Raw genomic sequence first — 13,930 nt, 5'->3', positions numbered from 1 at the left:
ATGGTGCCTAGCAGGAAAACGACATGAACTTGTGAACAAAACACACTTGTCTCAGATTTCGTTAGAACTGCTCCCCGATCCATGTGCTTATTTTTTGCAGCACTCAACATGTAATATAGGTATGCTTGTCTAAAGGAAAGAACAACGTGTATTTAACATTAATTTGCAATCAGTATTGGGGTCAACCGCATGATCGGTATGAGGGCAATGAACAAATGTGCAGGTTTTACGCCAGGCACACAATTGGAACAATGTTTCAACTAATTGTACTGCGTGTCAGACAAGTTCATATAATAAAAAAGCAAAATGTCAAACGTATAGCAAGCCCATCTGTAAAAGGGGTAAGGAGTGGGATCCCACAGGCTTGCCACCACCAACAAGATGCAGTACTGCACCCATGAAAGTGCCAGAGCATTCTAACCTCCAGCCAATATTGATTATTAGTACTTGGCAGGGGTGTGGCTTCACCCTCCCAGCCTATGAGGAGGCTCAAAACGGGGGCTTTACCTCATGGTAAAGCCCCATCTCTGAGGCTCCTCAGAGCTGGAGGCCACCATCTTCCCCTCTTCCCCCGCCAGCTAACAGGTAAGTGCTCCCCATCCCCCACCCCCTTTTTCCACATGTTTAGCTCCCTTGCCCGCCACCCCACTTTCCTGCTTTTGTCTTCTCCCTCTCCTGCTCCCAGAACAGTAGTGTTCCAGCCGTGTCCCCGAAGTGTGACTAGCCACCATGGAAAGGGAGAAGGGACTACGTGTTGTTCCCTTCTTCCCAACCCATGGCGGCCATCTTAGTTTGCAGGTTTTTAAAGTTGAGAAACAGAAAACATGTTGTTTCTCAACTTTAATAAAACCCACTATTAGTACCCTGGTACAATGTGCCGGGGTACTAATAGCAATATAACCCTCTGAGGGGGGCATTCTAACTGCCCGGGGCATTACCTGATCTGGTAATGCCTCCGCTGCTCGGGTAATATTGCTTAGATAGGCTGTTCTCTTCTGGAGCACCACCAGAACAGGACATTGTCAGCACCCCCTCTGTTGAACTTACTCAAGGCAGGAACGATATACATTCCCAGCACCTTTACATTTCATCATGGAAAGCAAGCGCAAAGCCCACACAGAAAACCAGAAGACTTTCCTGAACTCATCAGCAGCTGTGTTAGAAATACTGCTGTACTTGCAGTTGAGTGGAGCTTCATCCAACAGACACAGCTAGTATTCCTGAGCACGCAGAATGCTGTTGACACCCGTGCCAAACTGAAAGCATTTCCAAGATGGCAGCAATGCACCGACCCAGAGTTATAGACATGAAAAGCGCAGGTGAAGGCAATCTTGCCATTAAGCAAATGCAAGTGAGATCATTAAGGAGATTTAATAATCTGTTAGGGAAAAAGAAGGGAGCAAACAAATCACAATCCCTGAAATTAAACAGACACCTCAGCCAATCCGAGAAGCCTGAAAAAGTGTTTAAAATCCAGAGACATTATAAAAGGAGGAGATCATGAAGTGGTAAGGGAGAACAAGCAGAAAGGGAAGATAATGTTTTCTCTAACTGTCCCAAGCTACTCAGGGACCACGCTACATGGACGCTAATAGTGCTTGCCCTGGCAAACCAGAGAGAGCTACCCGCTAGAAGATTAAGAGCATTATGTACCAGAGGGCCCATTTCACACAAAGCACCAGGCCTGGATGATTTTGATCAGAGAATCTGTGAGGGAAACCTTCACAGAGCCCAAGATAAGCGAGAGATTTTGTGTGTTTGGAAGGCCAAGCGTCACAGATTTAATATCAGTGATAAGATACTCGTTCTCCTCCCTACCTCAGAGAATAAGCTGTTTGCGAAGAGGGTGAGACTTCCAGACAGGCAACAAAAGGAACACATGTCATGCCAACCTTATAAAAGCATGGAAAGAACCCACTAATGGCATACCCTCCTATACATCACAGGTCCTTCTAACCTCATCCCCAAAAACCTGGGTCCAGAACAGAAGCAAGACCTGCAGGCTCTACCTAATCAGTTCCCAGATGTTTTTTTCCCTAGACCCCAGAAGGGTAAGAATTTTTCACCACAACCATACCCCTCCAGGTCATCTGGTCTGATTAAAACCATATCAAATCAATCAAGCCAGGAGTAAATTCATCTAAAAAAGAAGTTGAAAGAACACTGAAATTACAAGTTATGGAACAATCACAAAAACAATGGTCTTCCGAAGTGGACATCAGTTTTCATAGAGCCAGTGCATTTTGGCTTTCAATGCTTATCCCATGTGTTGGATAGTCAATCTTCGAGAGACCACAGCAGAAAGCCAGGTTTATATCCACCCCAGCTGTTCCAAAGGGTTGCTGGCAGGGTCTGCTTGACCGGGGATAAAGCTTTCTCTACTCCCAATGCGCTCTATCCGTTCATTGTTGTTTAGGCTGCATGGAACACCAGCTACCATGCGAAGATTGATGGCTCTGACTCCCAAGCCTTACCAGTCATATGCAAACAACATTATCATTCATAGTTCCACACAGGCTGAGCCTGTACGTCAGCTTAATGTGATCACACTTGCAGTCAGAGCCACTGGCCTAAAAGGGAAACCAATGAGGCCAAAGCATGTTTGGGGATGATTGTGAACTTGGGCAGAAGAGATGTGACCAAGCAGTGCGAGCTGGACTGCCCCTTTTGCTGTGGGACCAAGCCTGATTTGCATTTGGCTGAATTTCTTATGTTCCCAAAATGCTCTTTGTCTTAATGCAAAATGCATGTTTCAGACTTAAAAATTGCCCATTATTTTGAATTTGAAACATGTCTGCGATAATGATTCAGCAAGAAATCCTTTTCATTGAGTAATGGAAGTTGGACTCTGCTGTTTTCATTGGTCACAATACTCACCCTAACAAAATAATGTCTGTAAATTGCAGGACATACATACCATATATTTTGAACAGGATATGAGGCTGGCTGTTTCTGCATTCAGTGCCATTTTCTGCATCACATATGGATGTTTCCTTGGTCAGCCCTGGTCCTTAGGACAGAAAAGCTTTCTATGCTGGGAGTTTTTCTTTTACATACAGCGCCTCCCTGAGCTGGCGCGGTGGTGGAGCCAGCATCAATTAATTTTTTGAAGGGTGACTGGATGCCAGTTTTGAAAGCTTGTCATCGTAGGGATCGGGAATTTACATCACTGTTGCAGGCTTTTGTTCTCTGACACTGTATGGTTGCTGCTGCTGCCATCTTAATGAATGTGTAAATGTAAATATTCTGCTCTCCCAGGTGAGAAATCTGACAGGATATTGGTAGCACCCCATTCCCATCAGAGCCCATGGCTTAGTACTCAGACATCCAGGCAGAGTGCTGCCTTCTTCCTCCAACCTCCTCAGTGTGAGAGGTTTAAGCCCTCCCAAGGCGGGGGCTGGCACAATTATATTTAAGTGAAAAGACCCCAAATCCTGTGCTGGTGGTGCCAAACTTTGTTTCTCCCAGGGCGCTTCTAGAACTAAGTCCCAAACTGCTAACATTGACTGCATGCCAGTCTTTCCACATAATAGCACTTGTCTTTGCTTTACACTTAATACACAGACAGTTACTGTGCATCAAGGGTAAAGCAAACATGGCAAGTGTTATTACCCAGAGATGCCACTTAAGGTTGGAGGGTCACTTATGCATTGCTCACACGCCCATGGCTCGCACTCCAAAAATGTGCATAATTTGTAGATATCTGGCCACCTCACTAAAAGGAAAAAATGCACTGAGAAACCATGACATTGAGGACAATTCAGTTAGAATTAGAAACAAGCACAATTCCCTTTAATTTACATTTTTGTTATGGTGTTTAATAGCATAGATACGTGTATTTGCTCCAATAGAGCTGGCAATCAGATATGACTTGTGATTAGTTTGAAAGACAAGCATGGCATCTTATTTGCATCACTCAGCTAAAGTGTGAACTGCATTGCACTGCAGAGTTTCCCTTTAATAGGTCATTAGAAATTATGGGATTGCACAGGAGTGCCCTGTGATCTTGGGCAAAACTGTTCTGGGAATGTGTGTTTACTAGCAGTGACTTTCTTGACAAATTGAAACATCAGTAATGAATATATGTAGTGATGGGGCAAACAACCTTATCTGAACTTACAATTAACCCAATTGTCAGTGCATAGTTTACTTTCAAAATTTAGCATGTTTTCCAACCCAGACCCACCAATAACTTGTGTGCCTAACTCCAAAGACCGTAAATCTTTTTTGTTTGGGAGATGTGATAGCAAGGCTATACATTTCTGGGCTGTGAGATCTTCCAACCTAAGGAGATGTTACGAATCGCAGGTATTCGTCCCTACTCACCAAGGTAAGACTCATTATGCGAGGCTAGGGAGGTAAGCCCACTCTGCCAGACCCTCCATAGGGATGAAGATAAGTGGGAGCTCACTGAGAGACTCCCCCTTTGTAGACAAGGACTTCCGTTCCTGGGAGGAACTCCCTAAGTCAAATATCACAGCCGCATATATGGGACTGTCTTCAATGAAGAATGGCGTGGCAGCATTATGTTTGGCTGAAGGCAATTTAAAAAAAAAACATGTGGAAAAAGAAAGTTAAATGTCTCTTTAACCAGAGACCTGTATTTAATTAATTGTGACTAGATAGAGCAGAAGATAGGAGAGTCCTCTGTGCAGGGGAAAATCCCTGACCTCATCACGCCTTGTGGAGGTGGAGCCAAGGCAGATCGCAGAGCCTGTGACTTTTTGCAGTGTCAGAGAAACCCAGTGTGCGACGCCTGAGGCCCGGCGTGTACAACCGCAAGGAAAGCAGTACGAGCAGGAAGCAAATGAAGAAGTACCAGGTAGTTGTGAGACCACGCCTACAGAGTGGTGGGCAGGACGCCTGAAAGAACGGTGCCAAGACTACCGCGACGGTTAGCCAGAACAACTCAGAAAGCGTTTGCAGACAGACACTTGATGAAGAACCGAGAACGGAGATCCGAGCAGCGAGAGGAGAAAAGAGCAGTACCCGAGAGAAAACAAAGCCCTGCAAACTTCCCCCATATAACGAAAGGTACCAGGAGAATTGGGAATAGTGGGAGGCCAGTGGAGAATCATTAAATGCAAGAAGAAACTCATCCCAGTACGGAAAAGAGTAAATATAAAGCTGAATGATTGGACTATAAAAATCAGAGAAAGCAAATAACAAACAACCCGGTAGGGGAAGACCAGGGCCACTTGAAGAGAGAAAATTCATCCCAGTCTTGAGGACGAAAAGGCATTGATAACCAGTTAACAAGGGATATGAGAAATATATTAAAGAGCTTTGAACAGCCCAGGTAAGGAGCCAACAGAAACTAGAAACTAAAACCCTGGGAGGAAGGACAATTACGCTATAGCTTCAAAGTTGAAGCCTGGAGAAAATATAACCCTGAAATGCATAATGAGAAAAGTGAGATAGCAGGTGCATCTCACTTGCTATCTCAGGCAACAGGGAGCACGCAGGGATCCACAGAGATTTGGATGGCTGAGTTTTGGCCAGAAGGTGGACAAGGGCAGTGGGGAGGAGGACAGCAGTACCCCCACCCAGGAGTGGCAACAAGGAGGCCAGCAGCCTGGGAGGGCTGGGTTTAGGAGAGGTTGAGGGGGCTTTGGAGGAATGGGGTCAAAAGGAGCGTGCATGGGTCCCTCCCAGTGTTGGAATTGCAGGAATTGGGGACACATTTTGATGGAATGCAGAAGCAGGACAGGGAAGGCATATAACATGTACAATACTTACCACTCATGACCCCAGAGCCCTCCGCAGATGTCAACATAGAGGATGACATCTATCCCCTGTGAGATACACCAAGCATATACGCAACTCCCATCCCATACCCCTGGGGCGCAAGCACTGCAGATACAGCCCCAACAATAGCAGTATCCATAACAACCTGTGCCCCAGAGAATAAGTGGCAATATGCATACCCCTAACAAAGTTCTGAATGGTTCCATAATACCATATAGAGGGGTGAGTGTGATGGGTACCAACCCGTTCACGTTCCCTGGGTCCAATACCTATCCAGATTAGGATAGCCGACAGAGAGCGCTTGCATGCCTGGTCGTGCAAAACTCTTCACACGCAAGGTTTCCCTGGGGCTGTCTCCATGGGGCTGTCTCCACGGTTGCATACACTAAAAAGGTTGACATCAAGATAGTGGGGAAGGTGCTACGGGCTCCCCTACTGTATTCTGAAACTTTGCCAATTAACTTGCTGGGCAGGGACCTGCTCAGCAAGCTTGACATGACTATTTCATTCACTGACAACAGCATAGTTTGCGCCACACCAGGGATGTGCGCCATACGAGCAATGTTGGTAATACACGCAATGGGAAGAGAAGTGGCGGTTCGGGGAATTCCTATCGACCCGACATGTTTGTGTATGGAATAACTATGCTTGCAGAGGTGGTGCCTCAGATCAGCAAAGATTGTTGACGAGTGCCCTCAGATTTCATTTTCCGCCCTTTTGTATCACCAGAATTGGCACCAGATATGATACTGTCCCTAGATTTACAAGGATTGGCGGTCTCAGCGAAAAGGATTGAGGTGATAGGGACTGACCAGCATGGGTGCGAGTGGTGCCTAGTACTTTGCATTGACGCCACGATATCTCTGAAGGAGGTCACAGACACAGAGTTGTCTCCCTTGTGAGCTAATGGTGCAGTAAAGGAAGGTTCGGTATCCCATTATGGCCCTCACAGCCCCACCCCCGATTCTTGACACAGACTTGGAACAGGTGCCCCAAAGACTGTGGGCAACTAACCCCCAAGGCGTAGGGCTCCTGCAGGGAGTGACCCCAGTGTGCATTACATTAAAACCAGGAGCAGTGCTGCCACGAGTGAAACAATACCCACTTTCAGGGGAGGCAGAAGAGGGAATAAAAGATACAATCAGTGCCCTGCTTGACCAAAGGATAATTGTGCCATCTACCTCCCCATGCAACATGGCTATATGCCATGTGAAAAAGGCAACAGGAGGGAGTTGGAGGATGGTCCAATGCTTGCGCCCCCACAATGATATTGTACAGAAAAAATGTCCTGTGGTTCCCACCACTGTCACAATCTTATGCAGAATCCCCAAGGAGGTGACACACTTCACGTTGGTTGACCTAAAAAATTAATTTTTCTCCATACCATTACACCCAGTCTCCCAGTACCTCACTGCCTTAACCCATGGGGGAGTGACATTCAAACACAGAAGGCTGCCCCAGTTGTGGATTGTGAGAGCCCCAGTATTTTAACAGAATATCACATGCAGACTTAGGCAACATCCAAGTGCCAAGTATGATCATCCAGTACGTTGACAACTTGCTCGTGTGCAGCGACTGTGAGCAACATTGCAGACAGGACTTCCTCACACTCTTACAGCTCCTGGCACGCAAGGGATATAAGGTTGACAGAGCAAAATTGCAGTACTGCCACCAAGAGGTCCTATACCTGAGGCAGTTCATATTAGCAAATGGTAAAAGAATAATACCAGACAGAGCAGCGTCTATGCACGCCACACCACGACCCAAGACAGTGAAGAAGATGCAAACATTCCTAGGGTCATGCAATTACTACAGGGCGTGGATACTTGATTACATAGCCTACACAATGCCACTCTTACAGGGCCTCAAGGAGGCATAAAATACTGACAAGAAGGTGGCGGGGACTGAAGAGATGGTACAGGGCTTTCATGATCTCATGGAAGTAATATTGACCGCCCCAGTGTTAGCAACACCAGATTACACACATGAATGTTACCTATTCTGCCACTCCAATGGCCTGCTCATAACTGCAGCAGTGACCCAAAAGGGTAAAATGGGCCACAAGCCACTGGCCTAATATAGTGGCATATTAGACTCAGTGATGCAGAGCCGGTTCACATGCGACAGGCTCTTGCGGCAGCAGCATTTGCCATAGAGAAGAGTTCCACAATTGTGATGGGCTGTTCTCTCACCCTCTATATGGAACATGCCATCTTTGCAATTCTAGAACAATCCAAATCCTCTTTAACCACCCAAAGAGCATCAGCATATGGGATCATTCTCTCCAGCCCAAATATTCACAGTGTGCGCTGTAAAACAGTGAACCCTGCAATCTTCATTAGAGAAGCATGCACTGATGAAGACGTAGCATGACATGACCGTGTGACGTATGATGGGGAGGAGGATGACATCCCCAACGCAAAGGACAGACCACTTGAAGGGGGGAGGTCCTCTTCGTTGACGGTTCAGTGATATTTGGACAGGACACAGGTTTAAGACACACTCGGGCAGAGGTAGTATGCCTAGAGGACGACGAATATGAAACATTACTAAGCCCAGGTAGCAGAACTCATTGCACTGTTTGAATAGCTATGAGCATCACAGGGGAGCCACGTGACCATTTACTCGGACTCAGCATATGTCACTACCACTGTGCACACCGGTCTGTCACAGTGGAAGTGGAGGGGCTTTAGAAGGCCAGACAGGTGCCTGGTACAGCACAATGCACTTAGACAAACTGATCTTCGCACTATCCCAACCTTCTGTAGTGGCAGTCATCAAATGCGCTGCCCACACTAACAACACTGAAGTGTCACTCAGAGTGATTGTTCTTTAAGCATGACAATCGATTTAATAATCATAACACAGCACACAATTAGCTCTCAACCCAGGCAGCTGTCCATTGCGACTCATTGTGTGCTGAGGCAGCAGACACACCAATTGAATCAATTCCCTTTTTTAATCTGCAACTTTCACAGAACAAGTAAGCAAATGAGTAAGCATAAAAATGCATATTGTTATATTGCTATGTGCCTGTTAGAAATGTCAGTTCATCTGCAAAGCTAAGTGGTTTGAAAGTATCCTTTAAAGTTTAAAGAAAGCAGATGAAAAAAGTGACACACTTAATCAGTCAGATGGGCCTTGGACAACAGTGATGTGAGACAATGGGCCTCATTAGGAGTTTGGAGGTTGCCATGCTGTTCTTACCGGCATGGCTACCCCCAAACCGGGTACCGGGTCCAGGTCCCAAAAATAGGGAATTACCGGGCAATGCCGACTTTAGCAGGCCCGGTATTCCCATTCTCGGTACCCGGACCCGGTACATCCCCATTCCCATTTGAGCCCCCATAGGGCTCAATGGGAATGGGGAGGATGCTAACAACGGGCCTGTTAATAACGGGCCCGTTGTTAGCATCCTGGTATGCTAGCGGGTCCCGCCCTGCACGTCTGGTCTAGCCAGGCGTCCAGAGCGGGGCCCCCTGCAGACCTCGTACTGTGGCGGCCCAGAATGAACGGTGCCGGTCCCTTACCGGCACCGTTCATTCCGTGGACGCCTATGTTGTAATGAGGCCCAATGAGTGCAGTGGTAGCTTAATCAAGCCATCAATGATCTAGAATGTGCATTAGGACATCCTTTCCATGTGACTGCTTCCAAATTCTAACAGACAGTGAACATCATCTACGGATCAGTTACATCTCAATTGCTTTTACCTGATTCATCGGAGCAGTCTCCGCAATCATTTCTTGAGTCACAAACCTTGTCGATGTACGTCCACGATCTCTTGTTAGCACAGCTGAATACCAAGCCGCTAGGGAGACTAGCAGGTAATTTGCCTGTCAGAAATAAAAAGGTTACTTAGCTCATCAATGTATATTACTTGGAAACATTGATTTGATCAGCAAGATATCAAATACCTCCTCTCTTTCAGTCTCTCTTAAAAAAAGTTGAGGAAACGCTTCCTCCATAAAAGCTGACGTGTTATAGACCACACCTCTGTTCAGCCACATTGGTCAAAGAGGAAGATCTTGGTCAATCTATTAAGAATGCACACTTTGCAGGGAAAGTAATTCTAAGATGATTATAGGCAGGCAGGAGCAAATCACTTAGAAAGTAAATTCAAAAAACATTTAATGATCAGGCATGCATACATTTTATGTAGGCCAATCAAAATCCTGGAGAATAAACAAACACAAGACTTAAATGAGGCGTCTAGCAATTACAAGTGTGACATAGCCTATCTCTATTATTGCTCATTATATTCAGAAGCACACCTGTACTCAGAGTAATTGACTTCTACATCCTCAACCAGAAAGAACCTGTTGCAGAGTTGGCTGGTTTGGCAATTGTTTGTTAGACTTGTCTTTCTCCCCGATTTTGTGTAGCATCCAAGAACACATAGAAGGCAGGGACTGGTCCTATTTAACACCTGGATCAGGTGACCTGTACAATTTCCCCTACCTTCATTGTTTTTCAGATGACATTCACACCTGCCGTTCAGCAGAGCACAAAGAAGGTACCTTACTTGCCTGAATAATGATTCTTAGGACACCCTTCGCAAATCCTTGAGCCAGTGTTCAATGTAGCCCAATGAGAATGCCCCTTCACATCAAATATTATCCACATTTGAAGGTCTGAAAAAAGGCTTAATGCAGCTATGACAGATACTAACCTGATAAAGACATTGAACACACCATCTTCATATGCTGCCATGATTATAGGCAATTAGCCCCTGGGGCACGAGAGCCAGACAATTGGCAAGCTAGGAATGGGGACTTCATTAGCCGGCGCAAGATAGTACCCTGTGCTGGCTTCTGGAAGAATTCTCACACTCTACCTGCTCCCATTTATGAAACTAATAATAATGAAAATGCACCTTCTCTTTCCGTATTGCTCCTGGGCTGCACTAATACTTAGAAAGAAACAACAGGGTAAATTAAGGCTCAAAGAGCCAGAGTGGCAACTGCCTTCCCAAACCGTAGGGAATTACTGGTACACAGGGAACGGTTTGCTGGGGAAAAGGTTCATCAACTTGCCGGTAAGGGCAAGACCAAAACAACTGATGATATTTATATTGACCGTGGTCCTGTTCTCTTAGACACTGGGTAAAAAGCTGGTCTGATACGGGGTGGAGGTGGGGGCAACCAGCACAAATCTATAAGAGTGCGAGAGGGGAATTCAATCTCGTATTCTTAAATCTAGGCAGCTGGCAATCAAAACTGCAAAGATTGAGGCATTGGAATAGTCATGTAACTTTATTTTAACACTAATGACTAGAGAGTTCCTTGCAAAAGGGTGGTTGTCCAAAGGGTGATTGCCATAATACCGAAGGATCACTGAAAAATGCACTGTCCCACTTATTGTGGGATGGGAAAACCAATACTTTTTGGGTTTTCTCTCAATTTCATGCAGTAACCCCTATTGGTCTTGGGGGTATCATAAAATGTTGTGGTGGAGCCACAACAGGTAAGGTCGACCGGTTTCGATGGTTCATGACTGATTACCGACCATCTTCTTCAGGACAAGATCAATCTTCAAGTGCTACTGAATAGTGTCTGTCCTCTTAATAGGGCAGCTCCACCACAACATTTTATGATACCCCCAAGACCAATAGGGGTTACTGCATGAAATTGAGAGAAAACCCAAAAAGTATTGGTTTTCCCATCCCACAATAAGTGGGACAGTGCATTTTTCAGTGATCCTTCGGTATTATGGCAATCACCCTTTGGACAACCACCCTTTTGCAAGGAACTCTCTAGTCATTAGTGTTAAAATAAAGTTACATGACTATTCCAATGCCTCAATCTTTGCAGTTTTGATTGCCAGCTGCCTAGATTTAAGAATACGAGATTGAATTCCCCTCTCGCACTCTTATAGATTTGTGCTGGTTGCCCCCACCTCCACCCCGTATCAGACCAGCTTTTTACCCAGTGTCTAAGAGAACAGGACCACGGTCAATATAAATATCATCAGTTGTTTTGGTCTTGCCCTTACCGGCAAGTTGATGAACCTTTTCCCCAGCAAACCGTTCCCTGTGTACCTGCACTAATACTTTACAGTTGTGGAATGAGACTGAAAAAGTACTAACATGGCCTGGCGCAGTGGAGATGGTAAAACACAAGAAAATGTGTTTCATTTTTTTCAACCTGCATAATCCCCTCTCCACATCTATAAATTGTTGAGTGTGATACAATATTGCTTGAGTACCAATAGTCCCACTCTTCCTATTGCCACCCCCTTGAGGAACCACAATCTCCTTAGCATTAGATTTACACAACCTGGCGTATTCTACCTCGGCATGCCTTAAAGCATCATCAGACCTTGTTTCCTCATCTCAGGAAGTGGTACGTTGGCTTCCATTTAAGAAGCGAATCCAGGCCAGGTCCCTCTGCATCACTCACAGGTTCTATTGTGAAATGGCTCCTCGATCCAGGGCGATTTGACCGACAAAAAATGGTTGCAATGACCAAAAGTTCTAAAAATGCCACCTCCAAAGGTTCGACACCAAAAGTTCGAACCTTTGGTGGTGCATTGTAAAAAAAAAAAAGAAAACGTGGGCTGCGGGGGTGTCCTCCGCATTTCCCCGCTCACTACACTTAATGGTATAGTGAGTGGGGCTGCGGGGGACACCCGCACAGCCATCTGTTTAAAAAAAAAAAAGAAAAGAAAAGGACCTTGTGGCGCAGGTTCCCGATCACTTAATGGTATAGTGAGCGGGGGTTGTGGGGCACCCCCCCGCAGCCTTCTGTTTAAAAAAAGAAAAAAAAAGGAACAGGGCAGCGGGGGTGTCCCCCACATCGCCCCGCTCACTATACTTTATGGTATAGTGAGTGGGGCTGCGGGGGACACCCGCGCAGCCTTCCATTTAAAAGAAAAAGGAAAAGGACCCTGTGGCGCCAGTTCCCGATCACAGAAGTGAAAAGGAACTGGCGCTTCAGGTACCCTGCGTGAAGATGAAGGTAAGTGGGGTTTGTTTATGTTGGGATTGTGGGTGGGGGGTGTTATGGGTGTGTTGTGTGTGTGGGTGTGTTGTGTGTGTGGGTGTGAGTATGTATGTGTGTTCGCATGAGAAACGTGCAAACATTTGGTAGTTCGCACCTTTCTCATGCGAACATTTCGGCCGCGGTAGTTTCTGCCACGGCCAAATAACTTAGATTTGGCTCCTCGGTACCTATCTGATCACCTGCATCAGTAGCGCCCTGGAAGACAACTAAGTCTATCCTCACACAGAGACTCCAAATGAACTTCTCCAAGAGTGTGGAAAATTGTATAAAACTGACCTCCATATAAGGTCCTCAGCGTGGAACAACCTGATCTCCAACAACATTAAATCCATTGACAATTTAATAATGTACTGTCACAAAACCTCACTTCAGTTAAATACTTTGGGCCATGCTCCCACTACTTTTGCCCGATCATGACAACCAGCATCAATTTTTCTGTATTTGTTTTATTTGAGAATTGCCAAGGAATTACTTAAATAAGCTTCACAACATAGAGCAGTTAGGGTGATTCTACTGCTAAGGAAGTATTCTCTTTTGGCTGGATGACGATTGAGAGTCAAATCCATGAAAGAGCTACGTTCCAAATTTGGAAGATCCTATATGGGCTTGCTCCAAATTATCTATCTAAGATCTTGGACTTTCCCGCCTATGAGCAAATACTTAGGTCTGTGACTCTGAAGTTGCTCCCTGTGAGTAAATGTCAGTCATTGCACCTAGGGTGAAAGTCACTAAAGGTGCTAGGATGTCGTTGTGGAATAGGCTGCCTTTATATGTCAGGGTTTTCCTTCCCCTGAAGAGTTCAAGTGCTGTGTAAAACATCATGAGCACCTACTACAGACCATCAGGTACAGCCAGCTCGGCTGGAGGTCAATTTGTTTTACTTTCCCTTTAACGGTCTACTGTGTGCAGGCAGGTGACGGGATGCCTAACTGCTGCTCATTGTTTGATCAGCTTTTAATTCTTTATTTCCTTGTACCTGCCGCTTGCTGGCTGGAAGGTGCCTGGCTTCCGTTGAGACCCGCTGCTCTGCGGTCTGTTTTTATTGTCTACTCCCCCTCAGTGGGAGGGGTTTGGCTAGTGCGATATGTGCATTTGTAATGAGAGGCTGGGCCAGAAGCCAAACGGACGAGCGTAGGGGATGAGAGCCTTGCACGCTGATGTCACGCCTAAGTCAAACCTG

The 13,930-nt window shown here is 45.8% G+C and overlaps 1 protein-coding gene across 1 annotated transcript in view; it reads right to left on the bottom strand.

Annotated features, from left to right (window-relative positions):
* Positions 1–13,930, bottom strand: part of LOC138510955 (low-density lipoprotein receptor class A domain-containing protein 1-like) — a 233,692-nt gene that overhangs the window by 66,758 nt on the left and 153,004 nt on the right. The window contains exon 5 of the mRNA XM_069626545.1: positions 9,460–9,582. Coding sequence (XP_069482646.1) covers positions 9,460–9,582 — 123 coding nt within the window. The remainder of the gene's footprint in view (positions 1–9,459; positions 9,583–13,930) is intronic.

Source organism: Ambystoma mexicanum, chromosome 6p (assembly GCF_040938575.1).
Source record: "Ambystoma mexicanum isolate Mex_15411 chromosome 6p, UKY_AmexF1_1, whole genome shotgun sequence".
NCBI classification, from domain to species: Eukaryota; Metazoa; Chordata; class Amphibia; order Caudata; family Ambystomatidae; genus Ambystoma; species Ambystoma mexicanum.
This window is presented reverse-complemented; position numbering and strand designations above follow the sequence as displayed.